Here is a 26,177-nt window from a genome sequence, read left to right on the forward strand (position 1 = left end):
TTGTAGCTATTGATGCTATTGTTGCAACTTTTTAAATAATGTATTAATCTTTTTTTTTTTCATTATAAGTTAATAATTAATGATTTTCAAAAGATATAAAGATATAATATCATTTCAATATCATTTTTAAATTTTTTATATTATTAACTAACTAATAGCAAATTTTGAAACAATTTATTATATTATTATATATTGATAAATTTATTTAAATTAAAAAATAAGAGCATTTTTTATAAATTAAATGATTAACTTTATTACGAAATATCAATAATAATGTGCATATAATCAGCCATAGAAGAAACAAAATTTTTTTTTCAGAAAAGTGGGGAAATGGCTAATCGTTTTTTCCATTAAAAAAATATCGTATATTATCGTATATTATCGTAATATTATCGTATATTATCGTATATTATCGTAATATCGTAATATTATTAATTTTTTCTTGTCAAAAAAATTGTAATTGAATTTATATGTATATAAAATTTGAATATATTATATTAATATAAAAATATAGAAAATCATAGGATATGTTATCATTTTGTCGAGAAGTGTAATACTGTAAATTTCCAATTCTTTATTCTTTTTCTTTAATTTTTTTTATAGCAAACTTTTTAAAAGTATAATGAATATATTATTTTTTGTGGAATTAGTTATATTTATTCATAGATACATTCACGTGAAACTTTTATTCTGATAAATATTTTATTCTGTAATTTATTAAATATTTTTATGCAAGTTTTATGCAAAAACTTAAAAAAATTCCGTATGTGTAATATGTATATACATAATAAAATAAATCTGCCTAATAAATTAGGCAGTACGAAACGTATATATAAGATATATTTTTATGAATCCTTCTTATAATAAATTATATTTAATAAATAAATTATATTTAATTGTATATATATTATTGCATAAAAGAAATAATAACATTATTTTAACATAAAATATTGTAAATATAAATATAAGATTTTAAAAGAATAAAATGTTGACCATTTTCTATAAGTATAACTTCCATATAATTTAAAATTATAATATAATAATGTACCAAAATTTACAATTAAGAATTAATCTTCTTTGGGAGAGGAAATAGTAGAGCTGATGTCACTTAACGTTTCTATTTTTTCTAATCCTTTAAATGGTTTAAATGGTTCTTCTTCTTCCGGTATGTGAATACTTCTTTCTTCTTCTTCTTCTTCTTCTTTTTTAACAGGTATACTGGATATAACAGGTTCAATAAGACCCAAAGATCCCAATAAGTATGTACATTCAAATTTATCAATCTATAAAATATAATATAAATATTATATATATACAATATAATATATATTTATAAAATTTATAAATATAAAATTAAAAAAAAATGAATTTCTTTTATATCGATTTTATAACAACTTTTCTTTTATAATAATCGATATAAAAGAAATTCATTTTTTTTTAATTTTATATTTATAAATTTTATAAATATATATTATATTGTACATATATAATAGTTATAAATATAAAATTAAAAAAAAATGAATTTCTTTTATATCGATTTTATAACAACTTTTCTTTTATAACAATCTCTATAACAATTTTATATAATTAGCCTTTTCAATTTTTTTTTTGCAAAGATATTTAAAATATTATCGTTCACGGATTATATGTAAAAAAAAAAGTTTTTAAACTAAATTAGAACTAAAGAAATTTAGAACTGAAATTTAGAACTAAAGAGCATATTAAAAAGTCAATGAAATGTCAATGAATCATTCTACATTATATCAAATAGTAGTTTTTGACTATAGTTCCGAAAAATCTAAAAATTAATTAACTAATCCAGTAGTTAATTAATACGAAATTTGGAGAATTATTAGAATCAAAGAAAACTGAATTTCAAATATATATAAAATTTTAGCTTTAATCAATTATTTTTCAAAATAAATAAAAAATTTTTTGTAGTGTCATATATATTATATAAATAGACATAATTTAAATCTTATTAATAGAATTATGTTCGTTGATTAATTATTATTATCATATCAAAGTCGATGATGCTATTGATATTAATTATTATTGATGATAAAATTAACGAAATTTATTAGTGTTAATTTAGCACATACCATTCTTTTATAGATATAGATATAAAAAATGTATGTATTATAAAATGTAGTATTAAACTATTAAATATTAGTAAATATAATATTATAAACAATTCATTAATTCAATATATTATTTGATTTTATATTTATTTATATTAATTAATAATAAAATAAATAATAAAATTAAATAATAATATTAATAAAATTATAATATAATTTATTTTTAAATTTTATAATCATAAAAAATATAAAATTTTAATAAAAATATATGCAAAATTTCTAAAGTTCTATTTATTATAAATATATACATAATGTATTTTAGAAGAATAATGTATTTTAATTGTAATATTTATAATTCAAAATAAACGAAAAAATAATTTGAAAGAACAAATTCAATCAATATAATGGTATGTCCATTTTGTAGATTACAATTCCATTCAAAAATTTTTGGGAAATATTATATTACATATATATAAGTATATGAAAAACAATTTACAACTAAGGAAACATTAACTTTATAAATCTTACAATTATTATGAACAATAAAATTTGATAATTATTCATTTTGATTAATTATTCAATTTGATAATTATAAGAAAAATAATTTTAATGATCTTACATATGTTGATATACGTTATTAAAGATACTCTTTCAAATAATTTCAAGAAATTTTAACCGTCGCATATTTATTAAAAAATTATTAACAAAAAATGTGTAATATAAAAATATAATATTTATTTTCAATAATATCGAAATGAAATATACATTTGTTCTTAGTTATAATTTGTTTAATTATAATTTGATAACATGGATATTCTTACATAAAATTCGTTTTTAAATATTAATTTAATTCAATATAAAATTACAATATTGCTTGTATTCGAAACATGCTAAAATAACAATAATTATTATTTTTTTAAAATGAGTAATTTCGAGTAGAAAACAAATGGATTTAGATGGAATATATTATAAATATTGAGCTAGATATAATAAATCGAAATAGCTAGATATAGCTAGATATAATAATAATCATCGACTATTTAATATTCAACGACAATAATTATTAAGTAAAAATTACTAGTAAAAATTATTGATTAGATAGCATTCAATATATTCATAATATCTGTATATATAGCTTTCAATAATTCAATGTAATCGAAATTTTTTTTTAAATAATATCTCAAAACTATTAAATACTCAAAGCTAAAATTTTTATCTAACATTAAAATTCATTTCTAGCATCTCAAATTTCATATTAATTAGAGATCTTTCAAAAATACAATCATTTTTTTCTTATATATGACGACTTTTTGATAAAATGTATAAATCAATAGATTATCAATATGCAATTACTATGTTAATGATTATAATGTAATATTATTTTTTATTATATATTTTAAATATAAGAAAAATAAAATATAAAAAAGATGGAAGATTTAAAATGATAAAAACTTGCAAAAGACAAAAAAAAAATGTAAAAAAAAATTAAAAAATTGAAAGAAAATTAAATGAGGAAAAGTAGAGTTGCGAGAAAAGAAAAATATTAGAAAATTTAAAAGAAATAAAGATGAAAAAGAAAAGAGAGAAAAAATTAAAAGAAATTAAAAAGATAAGATTAGATTTGCAGAAATGAGAATATATAAATAAAAAGAAAAAGAAAGAATGCTAAATATAGGAATTGAATTGGATGAATATAAGTACTTCATGAAAAAGATGAAAATAAAAAAGAAAAAATCAAAGATATAAATAAGAGGCGAAAGAAGAAAGACAAATTGAGTTGTGATTTTTATAGAAATAAAAAGACAAATAAATATTTATTTATATAAATATTTTGGGAAAAAAATAGCTAGAATTTCGAACTTGATAGAAAAAACGAGAAAAAGTTTTTGATTGAAAGTGTTATTAAAGAAATGTGGAATGTCAAAATAATCTTAATACATAAAAATACATAAAAATATATAAAAGGAATAAAAATATTATAAGTAACTATAGAATATTATAGAATTGTGAATCTATTATGCACAACATAATAAGATTTAGGATAATTTTGAGTGAAAAATTAAAAATTTGAAAAAAAAAAATTTTGGATATCGCAATTCAATTGAAAAAAAAAATTACTATGAACGAGATATATGTTTTATATACATAGTAGAAAAAGAGATAAGAAACATATATAAAATAAAGCTTTTTTCGTTGTATATGTAAATAAAAAATTTCCTCTATGGGAAATAATGAATATATAAAAAATGAAATATATAAAAAAAATAACATCAAATTATTTTCGATTTGAAGAAGGATATATTTTAGATTTGATAAGAAAGGATATATATTTTATATAGAAGAAATATATATTTTATAAAAGAGATATAAAAAATTAGTTAAAAAATATATTTTAAGTTCCATGTTTTTATCAATCTATATCAATAAAGAATTATTCAAAAAGAAAGTGGGAGGAAAAAATTGAAAAATAAAAGAAAAATTATAATTGTATATATATATGAATCTAATTCTCTTAATATTAATTTATCAATAGAATAGAAGAATATGATTAGAATATGATAAAAAAGTTAAACAGATTTTTGAAAAGAAAAAATTTAAAATCTAACGTAAAAAAATTAAAAACGATGTTCAGAAAGAAAAAAAAGAAAGAAAAAGAATAGAAACGGGCAAGAAAATCAATAGACAAAATATTTATGTAGATTTTAAATTTCAAAAGAATTTATAATTTTAAGAAATATAAAAAAAACATGTAAAAAAAAAAAAGAATAAGAAAAACAAATATTTTAATAAAAGTTTAGATTACTAAAAAAATATATAAAAAAAGAATATTCAATGATGATTTTAAAAATAAAATATTCAACCACCTAATGTTATAATATAATAATAATGATATATATAATATATAATAATAATGATAAGCGTTTATCAGTTTAATTAGTATAGAGATCTTTGGATGGAAATATATAATGGAATTAAGTATATTGTATAGACTTAAAAAATTACTATTAGAAGAAATAAAGAAAGAAAAATTAAAAATGAGAATAAGAAAAAAGCAAGAAAAGTCGAAGAGCAAGAAAAAGATAACAGTTACATATTAAAAAAAAGATAACAGTTAGAAAATATAGGCTAAAAAAATTCAAATGTCAAAAAAATAATGAATGTTGAATGAAAATGTATACTATGTGAAAAAAATCAAAGTATCATGAAACATCTATACAAAGAAAAGCTATACAAAAATAGAGAAAATGAAATATAACATAAATGCATTAGAAAGATGTAGTATAACATGTATGAATGTAGAATAGAAGAATGAATATAATAATATGTAAAATATAAAATATAAGTTCTTTTTTTAAAGTCGAAAAAGCTAAAAAATAAATATATACACATATACATATTTTACGATTAATTAATTGTATGAAATTCCTTTTTAATAATTATGTTTGATATAAAAATACGCACCTCAGATGGTGTGTAATCTACAATATTGATAATAGTATCAGTTTGCAATATTTCCATAAGAGAATGAAGCATTTCTGATGCTAACGGTCCAAGGCATTTGTTGTTACTATAAACTTCTTCTACAATCTAAATATAAATTATTTTCATTCATCATAATTAATTATATATTTGTTAAAATTATATTTGTTAAAATATTTGTTATTATATTTGTTAAAATTAATATTTATAATTAATTATTATTTACATATAAATAACTATAAAATATATTTTTTTAAAAGCAAGTATAAAAATTATTATAAATAAATAAAATAAAAAATTATTATAATAAATAAAAATATAGCATGAAAAAATTTTTTGAATTATTTGAATATTTTTTTATTTTTCAAATTAAGCATTTAGAATGGATAACATATTATATTGATTTATGTTAATTATCTAAGCAAAACATATTTTAAATAAAAATTGAATATTTTTATAAGGAATATATTTTGATAAAAAAAAATTATATTGAAAATAATTTTAGAAAATATTTTGAAATTATTATTTTAATATAAATATATAATATATAATATATATTAATATAATATATAATATATTAATATATCAACATTCGCATCAAATGGTTGAAAGCTATTATAAGAAAATGTTAATATATGATTTAAAATATTGAATTTAAAAAATATATTTATGTGAAAAACAAATAATTCTTTGATATAAATTAATTAATAAAATTTTTCTTTAAAGAAAATAATTAATTGTATTGACTAATATAATAAAAAATATTATATGTAATATTAATAGTATTATATAGTAAATAAAAATATATAATTAAAAAAAATATATATAATTAAAAAAAATATAATTAAAAATATATAATTAAAAAAATTTGAAAAAGAAATTTAAATTTTATATGACTTTTATTTATTTATAATCGAAATTTTTATCCATTGAATATAAAATAAACAATAGCATATTAATGATACATGCAAATAATTTAAACGAAAATGCATAAAGGAAAACAAAACTTAAATCTATTAATAATAATGATTATTATTCATTATTTAATACAAATTTTTGCAGTGATTCTAGTGGAAATTTTCATCCTAATAAATATAAATGAAATGCTAGATCATTTTTATTTTTTGAAAAATATGAGGTTTTCTAAAATACACAATTTTTTATTCAAAAATAAAATATTTTATGGATAAAAATATATTTAATTTAATTTTAATAGGAGAGAATTCTTGTAACTTATTGATACTAACATTTATTATATAGTTTCTATATAGTATTATGATAGTGATAAAATCATTCATATTTTCATAATTTATAAAAATTAAAAATCGAAAAAATATTATTTATAATCTATAATATCTAACTGATATTATTCTATAATTCTAACTAATTATTATGTCATTAGTTTTTAATTTTTGTACTTCAGATAAGATAGTTTGGAAAATGGAGCATGTGTTTCGTTCATAAAATTATGAAAATATTTAATAGTTTCAATAAATTTATCTTTGAAAGTATACTGCACTTTGTTATTCTAACTTTGAAGTACCAATAAATAATTGTTTGTTGTAATTTGGATAATCATTATCTAATTCCAAAAATAGATTTGGAGAATACTTCATTATTTTTAATTATTTTTGAAAATTTGTTAATTATGTGAAAAATTTCTATTATCCATAGCATAAATGAGAATTGTTTTTTTCAGAAGAACAGATGGAATTTCGATTTGTATGTCTTCTAAACATTTTTCTTCTAAACATTTTAAACGTTTTTAAAATTTTTAATTTTTTAAAAAGACATTATTATTAGTGTTTCTCTGCAATCATTATTATGTCATGTATGAGATTTGATAGTATTGAAATTTTTGATGATATAATTAAATTTATTGTTAATTATTTTGTGAAAAATTATTTTGATTTCAAATAATATTAGTTTTGTTTCAAATAATAATTCTATGATTGGACTTGTTTGATAAATACTAATTGCTATTTTATCTCTTGTATTATGAATATAAGTTGATAATGTTTATAATATATAAGGTTTTGCCGAATTGTATATGATTGAATTGTAATTTTTGAAGAGAATTACTTTATAAGGCTTTAGGAAATAGGAAATTTAATTTAATTTAATATTTTTTATGATGTTAAATCTTAAATTGTATTTGATTTTCAGGTTCTTGAGAAATGGAATCCATATCAATCTATTAAAAAATCAATTTAAAAATTTTAGGTGAATCTATTATCCTGAATTGATGTAATCTAAAATATAATTTGGATTGATGTTTTTCTTATCGTTTGAAAAAATAATTACCGTAATTTTGCTTTCGGAAAATTTAAAAATAAAATTTTGAAATTTATCAAATTATTTAAATTTGCAAAATTTGTTGGCCTAGTTTTTATAATCTTTTAATAATAAAGAATGTATAGCAAATAAATACATAACTTCTTTAATGATTACTTTTATCATATACAGTATCATTTATTGTTATCAAAAATAACATAATACTTATAATAGAATCCTGTGGCATTCCATTTTCAATTATGATTTTATTCAAAAAGTGATCATTGATAAACATAAATCGATTTTTTTTTAAGAAGTTATTTTTATTATATGTTAAAATATATTTCTATTGACGTTAATTTTTGTAAATTGTATTGTAAAGTTGGAATTAAATATTGTTTTTTGAAAAAGACTTCACATATGTTTGCAATGTTATAAAAAATTGTAAATTGTTGATAAGCATTGTTTTGAATTTAGCATTTTGTTCTAATGAATTTCTTCAAATATCATAATTTTTTGTTTAAAATTTTTCTAGCAATTTATGTTAGACAAAACAATAAGTTTGTAATTATTGGGATTTATTTTTATTAGATTTTAATATAGAAACAATTATGGCTTCGTGCTGTTTATTATAAAATATGTTGTTCAATTATATATAATTAAAGAAATGTAAAAATGAAAAGAAAAGTTATTACAGTTTTATTTTTAATATTTGTTAGATAAAAATGTTTGATATTATGAGTTTCTAAATTTTTAATTTTTAATTGTTTTAATTATCATTTAAGACTTGTATTTGTCTATTCAGAATATTGTTAATTCACGATGACATCATTCTTTGAAATTTTTTTGGCGTAGGATTCAATATAGAGGAAATTTGAATTGAAATTTATTATTTCTGGAATTCATAATAAATATATTTATTAAAATATTATTTATTTCTTTGGAATTATTAATATATAATATTAGAATTATTTGATCTATTTATAATGATAATTTAGAACTTGATTTTTTGATTAATTTTCTTTAGCTTAGTTTATATTTCATTATTTAATATTTTATATTTAATGAAGATATGTAATTAATCTATAAATTTCTTCTGATATATTTTAAGATTTTCTTTGCTATTTTTCTCAATTTGAACTCAATTTGCATCAATTTTATATTGTTTGTAGATATTGAAGTCATATGTTTGTATTATTTATGTTATTTTTACAATCTTGATTTTATCAAGAATTCTTTCAATAATCAATTCTTTTAGAATTTCTCTTGTTGAAGATTTTTAATAGTGGAATATTTTGTTTCATTATATTATGATATCCAATTTTTTTTTCTTAAAATTCCATTTCGGCATTTGAATTTCTTTCTATTATTTCGATAAATAAAAAAATATAATAAAAATCAAATGATAAGATGAAGTGATTATTATCTTATGATTCTAAGAAATACTATTGAAATAGAAATACTATTGAATAGAGTATTTCTAAGAAATACTCTAAGAAATCATAAATTTTAAATAATATTACAAAACAAAAATCAGATTAATTCGATTAGAAATTTTTATATATTATAAAATATATTATAAAATATGTCGATTCAATGTTATTTAATAAGTTTGGATTTAGGTATTACATTTTTGATAATTTTTTCTCTAGAATTGAATTTCTATAACATATGATCATTTATTCTTTTATCAAAATAAAAAATTTAGAGAATTGCTATGTGAAATTGATTAATTCATATTCTTTTGTTTAGTTGATATATAAATTATATAAATGTATATTTTTTTTGAAATAGAGTAATTGAATAATAAATGAAAATATAATTACTTCGAGGTTAATTTTAAATGTTATTATTTTAAAGTAGGATAATTTTTGTTTTATATAAATTATGATGTTACTATTTGTAATTATAACATTTGATTTACTTTTGAATGTAATATTTTATATTGACACTGAAAAAATAGTTTTGATATTGAATCATTTATTTTTTCTTAAATTTTTTTCTTATAAACACAATACTTTTGATACTGAATCATTTATTTTTTTTTAAATTTTTTCTTAAATTTGTTTCTTATAAACATAATATATTTAATCATAATTAATGAATAGTTTTCGTTGAAATCCAAATCATGCATAAAATTATTTATATTCCACTGTAATATTTTGTTTGATATAATAAATTTCTTCGAAATACATAAATATTTAATTTGTAGTAAAATTTTTTTAGAATAAAAGTATACTATATATTATTAAGAATATATTATATATTTAAATATTAATCTTATCTTTGAATGAAGAGATCAGGAAATCTGTTAAGTTGATATCTAGAGATATCAGTAATTTCTTAGTAATTTTAATAAATTAATTTTTAAATTATAATATTTTTGTTTTTATAAAATATAATTACATGTATATATAATACATGAAGAAGACTGAGTACTATTTTTTATGTATTTTTATATTTATATATGATTGTTTTGTTTTGAGAATTCTCTAAAATATTTTTAAATTGATTATAATTTAATGTTTTGTTATATTATGTTATGTCTCTTATAAATTGTATAGTAATAAATTCAGTATAGTATAGTCCATTTTATATTGTGATATCAATGATAATTATTTTTTTTGTTTAATTTATTATGATTTATATATTGGTTATTTGGTACAATTGGCTATAATTGAAATAAATAATAAATAATAAAAATGTTTATTTGTAATTATATAATAAATTTGTATTTTTATGTAAATAAATTTTTAAATAACTTTTTGAATTATTTATAAAAACAAATTTTTTGCAGTTTCTTCATAAAAGTGCAAAAATTTTACAATAAAAGTCGTCAATTTTTTTTTTTATATTTTGATAATTTTTTTATAATTACACAAAAATAAAAAATATAATAAATATTAATATTAATATATAAACTTTTCCATATTGTTTAAAATTAAATTAAATTTTTTTTTTTGTTTTCGCGTAACAGTTGGATTTTAGATAAAATCATGCATTTTTAGAACCTCATATTTTTCAAAAAAAAAGATAATGAAGCATTTCTGTTTTCGATTTAATATTTAAAATAAGAAATTCCATCAGAATCACAATTAATAAAAAAAATTTTTTTTAAATTATTATATATAAAATTAATCATTTATTTTTTTCGAAATATATTATTGAATAGAAAAACAAAGTAAAAAATTGGAATAAAATTTTATTAAAATTATAATCACCTCTATAGCCTTGTTAAGAAAAATAGTAGCGTTATCTAAAACAATTTTCAAAGATTTTAACTCTCCCTCTCTTTTTATAGTTAATTTCGTTAATTGTTCACTTTCATTTTTAGCTTTTATGATATTCTTTTTACATTTCTTTATTTCCTTCTCTAACATATCATTTTCTTTAATCTTATCTTGCAAAATATCTTCTAATCGTTTAAGACGAACATTACTTCTTTCTGCTTTTCCATAATATATTAGGAGAGATTCAAAATTCTGTAAAATTATTTATATTTGAATATAAATAATATAAAATATAAAATATAAAAATATAAATATAAAATATATATTCAAATTCTAACTTCATTAAATTAATTTATTCAGATTAATTTTATTTTTTTAATTTTTTTTTTTATTTTAAAATGACCAACTCAAAAAAATTATTATAGTTATTATATTAATTCATTGATTAAATTTGTCAATTTCTCGTTAATTTAACCTTGAAATATATATAAAGAGCATTATTTTTTCTTTTTTTTTCACGAACTTTGACAATTGATTTTAGTTTTCAAATAATTTTAAAAACAAAAAATTTTTTATATATATTATTAATTTCTGTACCATTAAATTTTATCAGTTACATAAAATTTATGTAATATTATATAATATTATAATATATAATATTTCATAAAATGTTATTGATTAATTATATATGAAAGTTTTATCAAAAAAAAAAGTTTTTTTGGTTTAAGTTTTTTGAATAGGAATGTACTTTATTATTTAATATATATAAAAAAATTATAATAAATCAATAAATTAAAAAATATTATATTATAATAAATTATATTATAATTTATATTATATATAAATTGAAGATCAATAATTGAAAATGTTGAAAATAAAAAATATTCAAGTTCTTATTGTCAGGAAACAGAAAATATATCTTCTATATTATAAACTCGTATAATAATTATATTATATTTAATATAAATAATATTAATAATTTTACCTCAACAATTTTATGCATCTCATTTCTTTGTTTCACTATTTTATTTTGTGTAATTTCCGCTTCCTTTTCATACAATTGCCATTTTAACTTTAATATCTGTTCTACTTTTTTGTGTTCGATGTTAATATTTTCGAGTTTCTTATTTGTTTCTAACAGTTTATCTAGATCACGATTCAACGCCACGTTTTCACGAATTGTACGATTGATGATTTCTGTTATTCGTAGTGTAACCGCTTTCAGAAGTCTTTCCGATAAAATTTGCAACTGTTCCTTCATCTCTTTTTGCATCCTGCACAAATTCAAATTATAATTATGTATTACAATTGTAAATAATAATACTGTAATTATAAATATTTTTAAATTCCATTAATTCTTAAATTTAAATAAATTTTGTATTAATCTATCTTAAAATGTCTATCTCCAAAATGTTAATATATTTCCATTTTACCATTTTAAAGTTAAAGATAAATTTTTTTTACTTAAAATTATTATTAATTTAAATATAATAACTGATCTAATAGATCATTCAAATATGATTTACATCTATATGTATGTGCGACAAGATAATAATCATTTACAAATAATCCTTCAGGAATCAATTTATTATAATTAATTATTTTATATTTGTTCTTTTCAATTATTTAAATTGTGATAAATTCTTCATAAAATTTCTACTTAATGTATTTATATATTTTTTATGCGATTTCATTTGATTTTAGATGAATCTATTTTATCTGAAGATCTATTCGATTTGTAATATATTACAGTATCATTTTGAAGTTTTTTAAAAATTTTAAAAATGTTAAATAACTTGTTTAAATTTATTTTATTTATTTAAATTTATTTAAATTTAAGAATTGATGTTGTATTTTTTAAAACAATCTTATATTTAATTTCCATATGATCATATTGATATTACAGCATTTTTATATATTAATAATTTATTGTTCAGTTTTCTTTAGTTTAATATCTAATTGCTTTTTCTTTTTCTTATTTTTAAATATTAAATATTATTTTTAGGTAAATTGCTTAAGATACTTAGCATGCTTTTGCTTTTGCTAAACAGAGAATTTAACAAGACTTAAAATTGACTTCTGATTTCAAACAATTTTTTCGCAGAAATTTTCGTTTCAGTTTTGTTAACGAGTTATTAACTTTGAAAAATATTGGCTAATTATTGCATTACAGCCTACACTCTGTAGATTAATATTTTTTGTTTAATTAAATAATAGTAATTATAATAGAATCAAAACGAAAATTTTTGCAAAAAAAAAATTGCTTAAAATCAAAAATTACTAATCAAGTCATTTATTTTATTGACAGATTTTCAAAATGCTCTATATATTTTTTTGAAGAGATGGTATGTATTTTGTAGAATTGATTTAATTTGATTTTCGATTTTTTTTTAACATTTCAATTTTATTTATTCTATAAAATTTTGATTTCGTTTTTTTATATGATGCTAAAATTGTCGTATTGTCAGTATATGTGGGTATTTCATTGGTTATAAAGAGATCTGTTATAAAAATTTAGTATAATATAATTTCTTTTTGCTTATATTAAATTTTAATAGTAATTAAAATAATAATTGTGTGGAAAATCGTGTTTTATTTTATATAAAGTAATCTTCCTTCAAATATTAGAAAATTGGCTAATATCTATGATTATAACTGAATATATCTTGTTTTTTTCAAAATTATTCTGTTTCATTTACAATTCGATGTATATGCTCCATTGTTATTTGCATAGTCATATATTTTAATAATTTTAATATAGATATTTTTAAATATTTTTGATATTGTGAATAGAATATTATAAATTGATTGTAATAATTTATTGCAAATTTTTTTAATTGATTTAATTGAAATGAATTAAAAAATATTATGAAACCTTATAATCATATTACACACACACACACACACATGTTAATGTAACTTCTTCTTTTTTGGAAATTTTTTTAGCAACTTTGCCAGCAATTTCCTTTGTGATCAAGTCTCTATTGCTTTTCCATTGTTAAACTATTTTATTTGTTTTATTGAATATTTACTAGAAATTTTATTATTTCATTTATTTTTCTATGGGACTCTATAGATTTAATGGCATCTAAATATGATATGATAGCATTATTATCGTTTTTAGTTCTTTTTTTATTATTAATATCTTTAGAAAAGTGTATTACAAATTGCAAATCTTTGCCATTCTTTTTATCTTCTCTAATCAGATATTGCTTTCTTAATTCATAAAGGTATACATTGTTTTAGCTTTTTAAATTTTTAATGAGTAATCGTCTTATTTTTTTTCAATGAATTCCCAAATATTTTCATTTTTGTTTATATACAATATTTACATAAACATTACATGCAGTAGCTTTTTTAATTTACATAATTAATTAAATATTTTTTTCTCTTTATATTTTGATATTTATTATTTTTTCTTTCTCTACAATAATTGGAAATATTTTATTTTTAATATGAATATATAATAATGAATTTTCATGTCGCATATTAGAAAATTTATATTAAATTTTCTAAATTTTCTAGATATTTTATGATTTTAAGTTTTTAAAATTTTAAAATTTAAATTTTTACCTATTATTACTTAGTCTCTTATATTACTTAGTCTTTGAATTATATCTAATTAATTTTTTAGTTTTTTAAGTAGGTTATCCTTCCTTTTGTATGTTTTCTTGAAGTTACTATTATTGCTGAATAATCAGATGAGAATTGAATATCTATGTAATATTTATGTAAAGATATATTTTTTTATTATGAAAAAATTTAAAAGATATTTTTGTTGTTTGATCATGTAGATATGATTAATAAAACAAATATTCAAAAAAATACTATCGAAAACATTATGATATTTTTCATTTTGCAAGGTAATTGTTATTTTTTTCTAAATAAATTTTTAATTCTAAATTCTAATATATTTTTTTATCTTTATATTAATCTTTTCTCTGTTTTTATTTGATTTCTGATCTATAAAAAAGTTCTTTTGTTTTCAAACTGGATGTTTTAACTATGATATTAATTTCAAATCCTTTATTTCTTAATTATTTTATAAGGATAATATGTATACTTTTATTTTAATTATTATTCTATAAATATTCTCTTTTTTTGATTGACATATAAAATTCTACTTCATTTTATTTAAAAAATAAGTTACCTATAAGTTAATTATTCCTAATAATACTTAAATACTCCTAATAATAATAAACTATTCTTTGTATTTTAGTAGAGTTTTTGGCAAATATTTTATATGCAAATTCATCTCTATTTATATAATAATTTAAATGTTTTTTTAACATTTAGCAAAGAATAATTTATTATACTTGTATTTTTTAAATAAATAAAAGACAATTTTTTTTATTATTTACTTCATTTGTATTTTGCAATGTTTCATTAGTATTTAATATGTCGATTTATTTCCTTCTTTTCAATGATTATGATTACTTGAAATATGTTATAAAAAACATCATTTTAAATAGAATTTTCCGTTACACGTGGCTTTAATTTTATGAGTCTCAAAATCAAAATATATAAATGTGTTACTTATTAAATTATAAGCAATTTAAATTCACATTACATGAAATAAGACAAAAAAAAAATTTATAAAGATAGAGTGATTTCATTCTATTCAATAATTCATTAATTCAATAATTTTGATTTATTAAATTACATGCAATATTATTAGTTTGCGGATCTTTATACAAATATAATATGTCAACATATACATAATATAAATAAAATATATGAAAAATAAAGAATAGTTATATATGTTATTGTTTTATATTTCTTCTAAAATTTATGTTTATTATTTGTGATAATGAAACATAATCTGTATAAAATACCTTGGCGAAAATAATAAATATAAAGAATAATAATAAAAATAATAATATATAATAATAAGAATAATAATAGTTTAATTAATTTATTTTTAAATGTATAAAAGATAATAGAAATTTATATATTTTAAGTATATGAATATATGTATATATGTACATGTATTCATATATGTATATATTATTATATATATGTATATATTTTAATCCTGTATATAATCTTATGTAATGAAGAAATAAAAATAAAACTTTTTATGATATATTAATTAATAATATTAATTATGATATGTATAAATTAAGAATTAATTGAATTAAAACAAATTTTTTTCTATTTATATTTTTATTTTTGTATATGTGTATGTATACTTGTTATATTTACTTATTATTAATCTACAGATATTTATGCATTTATGAATAATTCAAATTTACAGAATGCATATAATATTCAAAAAGATATTAAATATTCGAAACGAAATATATATTTAATATTATATATAATAGAATTTTTATAATTTGCATAAATATTTACAGTCTATTATTTACATATGTAAAATAAAATATAGATATTTGCTATATATTTGCATTACGTCATAATTGAAAATATAAAAAAAATTATCTTTATTTAAAATGATTGATATACGAATCATATAAGTATTTCTATTCATTATTGTATTAGAATATGATAGATGCATTAGAAATTAGAAAATAATAAAAAACTTATGTAGGATATTAATATATTCATAGGAAATCTTTCGAGATTAAATATTGAATAAAATGAGATAGCTGTATTTTCATCATCTAGCATTGTCTCTGCCTCGTTTCATTTAACGAAAATTTAAATTATAATATTTAAGTTATTAATTTAAATTAATTTAAGTTTTAATCGATATTTTTGTATATATATATATATATATATATATATATTTGTATATAATTTTTGTGTATACATGCTTTTTTAAATTCATAGCATTAATTTTCCAAAGATATTCTATGAATATATTAATATTATATATGTAATATAATTAAAAATCGCTTTTATAATTTCAAATATTACATAAATCACAAGTAACTAAATAAAATGAGAATCATTAATTTCAGATATCTATTTCTTAAAGGATTTCTTGCTTCTTAAATCAACATTCTTCTTCATTAACTTTTTATAATATATATATACTTTAGAATCTGATTGTGCTATAATATATCATTGATAATTGTATTATATACATGTATAATCATATCATAGATATGTATATATATCATGTATATATATCATAGATATATATGATTCAAAAAACTATTAACAAGTATTTAACAGTTTTAATAATTTGATTTTAAATTTAGTAGATAATTAATAACTAAATAAAAAATGTACAAAAAATATATGTACATAATATACGTAATAAAAAAATAATATATAATATGCAATGTGCAACATATTTAAAATAAAATATATTTTTTTGAAATTCTTAAATGAGAAAATAAACTATATTAATCCTATTTTTCTATTTATTATATCTATTTTCTATAGAAATATGTATTTGTATAAACATCCGTAATTTAACTTATTTAGATTAGATTATTTTTAAATTTTTAAATTATTTTTAAATTTGAATTTTTTAATGAAACATACATGTCTTTTTTGGTAACTATAGATTTTTCGGCTTCGTAAAGTTCCTCTTTATGACGCATTTCTTGTTCAGCCATCTCCTTTTCTTGTTTCTCAAATTTGTTCATCAAATCAAGTCGGGCTATTCGCCAATCTTCTAATGCATTTAATTTACCAGCTAAACAAAAAGATTACGATAAATAATAAATTTATTTTTTATTACTTTTAAAATACAATAAAATTAATTATGATTAAAATTCATCTATATAAAGACAATTAAAAATTATTATATATTCGACAATATATATACTTTATTTAATTATATCTGCATGTAATAATAAATAATAAAATAAAAAGCTTATTAATATTTTAAAAATATTAAAAATAAATATATGTATATGTAGGATAAATTTTATAATATTAAAATATATAGATAATGAATTTAAAACTGCTTCTATTATTACACATTTCTATTATATTCTATCTATAGTGCATATTAGAATTCTTATTATATAAATATTTATTATAAACTAAACATCAATTTGAAAATATGAATATGATTATCTGTATGTTGAATGTATGTTGAATCTAATAATGACTATTCAGATAATATGAAACTTTTCTTATATATTTGAATTCAATGAATGAAAGACAAGAACACATAAAATAATATTCTTGTGTTTATATTTCTTATTTCTCATATATTAAATTTGACGAAATTAAAACTAAAATATTTATTTATTAATAGTTTATTAATAGTAAATTATATATAATTTAATGGAGAATATCAATTAATATATTAAAAAATAAAATTATTCTTTTTAAAAAAATAAAAATTTTTACATAATCTTTAAGTATCCATCTATAAAAAAAATTAACAACACATTAGAATCTGAAATTTTCCTTGAAATTATTTAATTTTTATCTAAAACATTTTTTCTATGAATAATAATAATAATAGAAATTAAAATATTAGTATCAGATTATATCAGAGATATTGTCTATTTATATCTATATCTATTTCTAAAGATAATATAAATGAAATATTAATAAATGTATTATTTATTCGCATTTTTTTTATTTTAATTTCTTACTTAAATTTGTTCTATCTAATAAATCTGATAAATAATTCAAATATAATAAATGTTTTATATTTGAATAATAAACAAAAAATGACGTAATCTGAATATTCAGATTTCGAAGTCAAAATCGATATATATATATATTGTACATGCATAAATATAATGCATATTTCGACTATATGGATATCTGAATAGAAAAAATAATATAGATAAAAAATAATAGAATATTCAGACTCGGATAAATTCGGATAATTATTAATAATATACAATCACTAATAATGAAAATTAATAGTCATTGTAATTTTAATTGTTCGAAATATATTTATATATTATGTATAATATATAATATATATATAATATATAATAAATTAAATTAAATTATAATGTAATTATATATATATATATATATATATATTAAATATTGAATAAAATGAGATAGCTGTATTTTCATCATCTAGCATTGTCTCTGCCTCCTTTCATTTAACGAAAATTTATATATATATATATATATATAATTTCTATATTTAGCAAAATACTAATTTAATCAGGATTTTTAAAAAAATTGAATTATACTTCACCAGCTAATTTAACTTCTGCGCTTAAATTATTTTCCATTGTCTTATATTCCAGTTGCATTGCATCTTCCTTCTTCTTAAACGCAGCTAATTCATCCTTTCGCAATTCTTCCAAAACAGCAACCCTCTCAGAAAGTTCCTTCGATTCCTCGATTCTGTTTTCTAAACTTCTTTTCAAATATGCTATAATATCCGAACGATCTTCTTCTAATTGTTGGAACTTTTCTTTTATGCGCATTGCTTCTTCTTCCAGTTTTTCATTTTCAGTTCTTAATCTAATTTATTTTTGTTAAATTTCATTAGTTCAAAAATTCTTCTCTATTTTTAAATTATTATTTTTTTTGTATTTCTTTTTTTTAATATTTTATATATAAATATCAATTTTAAATATTTTTTCTAGTTTTAAAGTGTAAGAAAATTTTAAAAAGAAGAAACTTATTATTTATTATTTTAATACATACTTATACATATATATACATATATTGCATTTCTCTTTTGGAAATTCCATTTTTCCAAATTATTAACTTTTGTATAATATTCGTTTATCTTTAACATTTTTTAAATTATTCTTTTTAAAATATCATACCGATTTTAATGATTTTTGGATATACAGAATAAAATTTTGAACAAGTTTTTCCTTTGAATATTGTATCATTAATCAGCAATCTTACTTCCCGAGATATTTGCAAAAAAAATTGCTATTACATAAAATTTCTCTTATATATATATATATATATATATTTGTGGTTGGGTATGCATATAACTATACACTCATTTATCTATTATATTTATAAAATAATAGCGAGCGATGTTCGTTGGATTCGTGGAATGCAAAAATAAAATAATTTTTGTAAAAAAATTATAAAGACCAAATTTATAATGAATATCAGCATCATTCTTGTATCTATTTTTGTAATTTCGGTTTTTTGCTTTCCGTCTTTTCACAAGCTTAGGTCATTAGATTTGAGATATTTTAAATAATAATTACTTTAATTCATGAAATAGATTTTTTCATTAATTCATTATATTGTCTGCTGCTGCCATTTTATATTAACAGAAGATAAATAATGGTTACATGCTCACACACGTACAGACACGAATATACCTATAAAAAAAATTCTATGTAATAGTAGCAATCTTTTTTGCAAATATCTTAAAAATTAAAATTTGACAATATGCAAATAAATTGGTAATATGCAAAAAAAAATTTTTCAAAATTTTGTGTTCTATAATATATTCAAAAATCATCGAAATCAAGAACCCTCCTCTTATATGAATAATTATTTATTATTTTTTTTAATTATTTTATATTCTAATAAAATATGAAATAAATCCAAATAGCATCATGTTTCATATTCAATTTTTATTTGTATATATTATGTTCATTTTAGATATCCTTAGGATATTAGTAAATTTCAATGTTTTAAATTCTGAAGTTCTATGAATCTTAGGATTTAAATTTTACATATTCTAAATATTTGTTTTTTAATTCATATCTAAATTTTGAATGTTTTAAAAATATTGAAAATAAATGTTGAAATTTATAAAATAATAAATAATTTAAATTTATTAAATAAAACAAGTCAGTGTGAAGATAGAGCAAAGCTGTGCTTTATAATTATAATATCATTCTATATTTCCTATTTAAACACTTTTAAAAAATAAGTTTTAATCAAAATTTTTGTATATGAATGTTTTGTTCTTCATAGAGAAGTGATTTTTGATATTGCAAAGTTAAATAGTAGCAATATCAGCATCATATTTAATTTCAATCATTGTAAATTTCGATCATTATAATTTTGATCGCTAAAAATTATTTTATATTTTATTTTCATATTTCGAAGGATTCGCTTTTTAAGGATAAACTAAGAAAAACAATAAGTTATTAACTCATCCGCTATACATTTTGAATATCGATTTTGATATGTTTACATAAACAGTTAATAATCGATAATCGTATACGTTTTCATAGACATATATACATATAAATAAATAAATAACAAAATTCTATATAAATTCTATAATAACAATTTTTTTTACAAATATTTTGAAAATTAAACAATAGTTATATAATACATTCTTATAATATTACATATTATAATATTATAATAATATCATATTATAATATAGTTATAAAAAAATAATGACATATTAATTTATTATTTAATAGCATTATTATACAACATGAACCGAAGAAAAATTTTTAATTTGTAAATATTCGGACACATTACACATTTAAATTATTATATTAAAATAATTTACAATTGCATGAATATTTTTATATCAATGTTATTAAATGTAAAAAACAATAATAAACAAAAATAATATATTTATCAAAAATAAAAATAAGATATAAAAAACAATAAAAAATTAATAAAAAAAAATTATTGCATTACTATCTCAAATTACTTAAAAATATGTTATAAAATTAAAAAAATATTAAAATTAATATTTAATTTTTACAAAAAAATTATTATTTTAATTATTTTATTATAAAAATATTTTATTATTAAAATATCTGAATATAACTTATGATATGAAAAACAGTTATAATTTCATTTAATTTTTAATATTATTTTATATGTCAACTTAATTAAATAAGTTATATATTAATAAAGTATAATAAATATATATTTATTTATCAAAAAAAACAAATTTGAATTTATTTTTTTCATAATTTTTTTAATAAATAGATTATTAAAATAGATTATTAAAATTAAAGATATATTAGTATTTAAATATTTTTAAGTCACGTATATGGAATGTTTTTATGCTATCTGAGAAGAAATAAATAATAAAATCGATTATAATTTAATCGATATTTTGCTAAATTCATTTAAATTCATTTATATTCTTACTTAATCAGAAATTTAAATGTATAATATACATATAAATACGTATATTCATACACATATGTATATACATACACATTGTATATTCAATAACTTTAATAAATATCAATATATATGAATTTAAAAAAATTAGTATTTATAAATCTATGCATTTATATATATATATTTACCGTGCTAATTGTCTATTATTATCCAAAATTTCTTGTTCATAAGACAAAGTTTCTTTTTCATCCAAATATTTTCTCTTTACTTTTTTAGTTTTGACTTTTCTTTTTTTAGCTTGCATTTTTTATCAATCAGCTTCTACTTATGATTATACACGAACAATTTGTACGTCACTTTAAGGAACAGTACGCGATGATATTTCTTGTTAAATCAATTATTTTGTAATTCCATGGTAACGAGAAAGAATACGATAATTCATTTTAAATACTTCCTCTTGGAAATTTTCTTAACGTATTATTCAAAAATTTTTTTGTATAATTTAGTAACGAATCCTTCAATAATTTTTTAACAAAATATTAAGTAAAATTTGTTATATTTTTGTCAATAAATTAAATATAATTTCATAACAGAATAGTTATGTGTGCATATATTAATTTATTGCATTTAAATTAATATTTGCATTAATATTTGAGAATATTTTTGAATACTTCCTTAGTAACTACTTATATACATTCTTCATAAAAAACAATTATTTACATTCATAAGAAAATAAATTACAATAATAATTATAATAAAGTAAATTTAGAAATTTTTTTTTATTACTTTTTTTTTGTTTATTATTAATATATTTGCACTAATTTATTGCTATCATAATTGCTAATTTAATAGTAATAAAATAAAATAAATTTCTATATTTCTAATATATTGAAATAATATTGAAATTATTTTTTTTTTATATATGATTTTCGGTATATACAATTGTTGAAAAAATCAATATCATAAGCATATATTATGAAAAATATATTAAAAAGGTTAAATTAAGATATTCTAAAAAATTAAATATTAATTTAAATTACAAATTGTTTTATACGATTTTTTTATTTGATTTTTATATATTTTGAATACAAATCCAATGTATTAAAGATAATTAATACAATTACTTTAATTATTAAATTATTAAATTAATACAATTATTTAAGATTCGTTTTTTTCGCGATTTGTATTCATATACATTGAAAAATATATATGAAAAATATATTTACTTTGATCGATAAGTTTAAAAATGGTGAACGATTAATAAATAAGCTTTTTCTTCTTTAAAATTAGTTTTAATCAAACATTTGCCAGAAAAAATTTTTAAATTTTAAAATTTGAATAAGTGATTTTTCCAAAGGATTGTTATCGCTATGAAGAAATATAATTTAACAAAAGAAATTTATATATGCAATATCAGATTAATAGCTTTTTATTTTTAATATGGATTTTATTAGCAATCAGAAAAATTAAAAATTTTTTAATTAAACTTCGATATTTTTTAAAGATTTATAATGATTTTTTATTATTATTATAGCAATCACAAAATAGAAAAAAACTTAAAAATTATAGAAATACTTTAGAAATAAATAATATTGATTATGTCATTGAATAATTCATAATACATGATATCTATGTTAAGAAATTTATAGAGATTTTTTTATGTTATTACTTAAAAATATTAAAATTTATAACTGTTATTATATTCATATATATAAGTCAAAAGAGTTTGTAAACAAATAAATGTAATGTTATAAGAAGACTAGTTGTATAAATCATAATTTAAATCGAATCATTATTCATAATATATAGTGAAAAATTTATGGAAAACATCATATAAAGATATAATTAACAACGAAAAAGTTTGAATTAATTATTAACTAAATGCAAAACTATATTGTTTGATATATATTTCTTATATTATAAAAAAATTTTATTATATTTTTATTTAACAAATAAATCACAAAGAAATATAAATAAATATGTTTTTATGAGATTGACCATAACTTATATTTTTTTCATTATTATCATTAAAAATGTTTCTTCTTATAAAATATATTTATAAAATGCATTATTAATATAATATTAATTCTTAAAAATTGTAATAAAATTTATTAAATAATAATGAATAATATATTTATTAACATTGAAAAAGACAAAGAGATATTTATAATTTAAATTTATAATCATCAAATAAAATATTTTATATAAATTCATTTTATTAAATTTTATCGAAAAAATTTTTAATATTATTTTATTAATATTAATAATTTATAAAAACGAAATAAAAAATTCAAAATAATATAGTATTATATGCTAATATACTTTACATTTATTTTATTTGTACATTTCCATAAAAATATAATATTTCTAGAAACTTACCTTTGTATACAAATATATAATAATATGAAAATGTTTATTAAATATGAACAATTTTTTGTTTCAAATATCATATCCATTCATAAATATTTATACTTTTTTTCTTTGATTCTATATTATTATATATATTTATATATTAATATAGAATATTCCATCGCATCAAAGAATTATTTTAGTGAATAAATCTATATGAAAAAAATAAAAAAAAATTCATATAAATATATATCCTCTTTGACTTTAATTTTGTATTAAATATAAAAATATAAAAATTTTAAAATTTTAAAATATGTTAAAATAATTTTATCGAATGATGAGCAAATCTAATTCCATTATTTGTAAATGAATTCGAATTTTATTGTATAAATTCTATATGATATATGAAAATGAAAACTTTCTTTAATTTCTTAAATTTCTTTTAAAAAATAGTAGATAGATACTATATGACCTTGTCCAATATAATATTGTTAAAATAAAACATTTATATATAAAACCGTTTTTCCGAGCAAATGTCTATGTAATAGAACATAAATTCTATTGTTTTTGTGAATTTTTCCAAAAAAAAAATATTGGTACTGATAAAAATTTTAATATTAAAAATTATGCTTAAAAATTAACAAATTCTTAATCGCATTCATAGAAATGATAAAGACAGCATTGGAGAATAACAACAGCAGAAAATTGTATCCATACAACGAATTTAGAGATTTTTAAAAAAACAACTTTAAATCTAGAATAATTCTTTATACTTGGCATATTTTTTTTTTCAAATATTTGACTAGAATTCTGAATTTGATATTATTTATTGATAAAGCTGAATTCACCAAAAACAATGTAATAAATTTTTAAAAAGAATTTACATCAAATCATTTCCTTATGACATCAGAAAAAAATTTAATTTAAATATATAGACATGAATAATAAATATTTTAATCGCGTTTTTTCTCTTTGTAAGATTAATTCTATCTTAATTAATTTAGTTAATTTTCTATATATTTTATAAATAATATAATATAAATAATAATATTCTATGTAAATTTTAATATGATGTTAACAAATGTATTACTTGATACCATTTGTTACATATGATAGGAAGAGGCTCCATTTTAATTAAGTAGCGAGATAATTTTTAAATGAACAATTTCAAAATAAATAGAATATAATAATAAATATTTAAATAATCTAAATAATAGAAAATCTTATTTCCTATATCTTGTCCGTATGCCCGACTTAAATCTAATAGATTTTTATCTATGAGGTTATTTAAAATTCATCATAAGGTATTTTATTATATTAGGGTGTCCCATAAGTTTCTTTTTTTTTTTTTTTTTTTTTTGATACGAAATGAATACACGATTGTTTAATTGATAATTGTTTAATTTATTGCGTTATATATGAACCGTTCTGCTCACCTTCTTTCATCTCTTAGAAAGTCTTATTATTCTTTTTTTTCAAAATTGTTGAAGTTTATTTGCAAAATATTCCTCGAAGTGTGTTTTTATTTCGCTCGAATTAGAATCGTTTATCATAGAGAGAATTTTTTAATAATAGGAACAAGTAAAAGTCGGATAAAGCAAGATCTGGGGAGAAGATGCGATAGAACGTCCTAATCAAACTCAGTTTTTCTCTTGCAATCAATGCAACAGAAAACATGCGGTTTTGCATTATCGTGATGTTCTCATCGGTTCGCCAATTTTGACCATTTTTCTGCTATGGTGTCTTTCAATTTATTAAGCTGATTGCAATATTTTCCAAAATTGATGGTTTCACTTTAAGAAAGAAGCTTACTGTAGACTACATCTTTCCAATCCCATCA

At 17.2% G+C, this 26,177-nt stretch overlaps 1 protein-coding gene across 1 annotated transcript; it reads right to left on the reverse strand.

Annotated features, from left to right (window-relative positions):
• Positions 1–1,006: 1,006 nt before the first annotated feature.
• Positions 1,007–22,486, reverse strand: LOC122714477 (cilia- and flagella-associated protein 157). Its single transcript, XM_043935836.1, has 7 exons — positions 22,177–22,486; positions 19,158–19,429; positions 17,522–17,675; positions 12,051–12,339; positions 11,057–11,317; positions 5,544–5,669; positions 1,007–1,283 (listed from the first exon to the last, which is right to left on the reverse strand). The coding sequence occupies exons 1-7, from the start codon at positions 22,290–22,292 to the stop codon at positions 1,068–1,070; spliced, it is 1,434 nt and encodes a 477-aa protein (XP_043791771.1). The 5' UTR covers positions 22,293–22,486; the 3' UTR covers positions 1,007–1,067.
• Positions 22,487–26,177: the final 3,691 nt, after the last annotated feature.

This window comes from Apis laboriosa, unplaced genomic scaffold (assembly GCF_014066325.1).
Source record: "Apis laboriosa isolate Shangri-la unplaced genomic scaffold, ASM1406632v1 scaffold30_cov140, whole genome shotgun sequence".
Lineage (NCBI taxonomy): Eukaryota > Metazoa > Arthropoda > Insecta > Hymenoptera > Apidae > Apis > Apis laboriosa.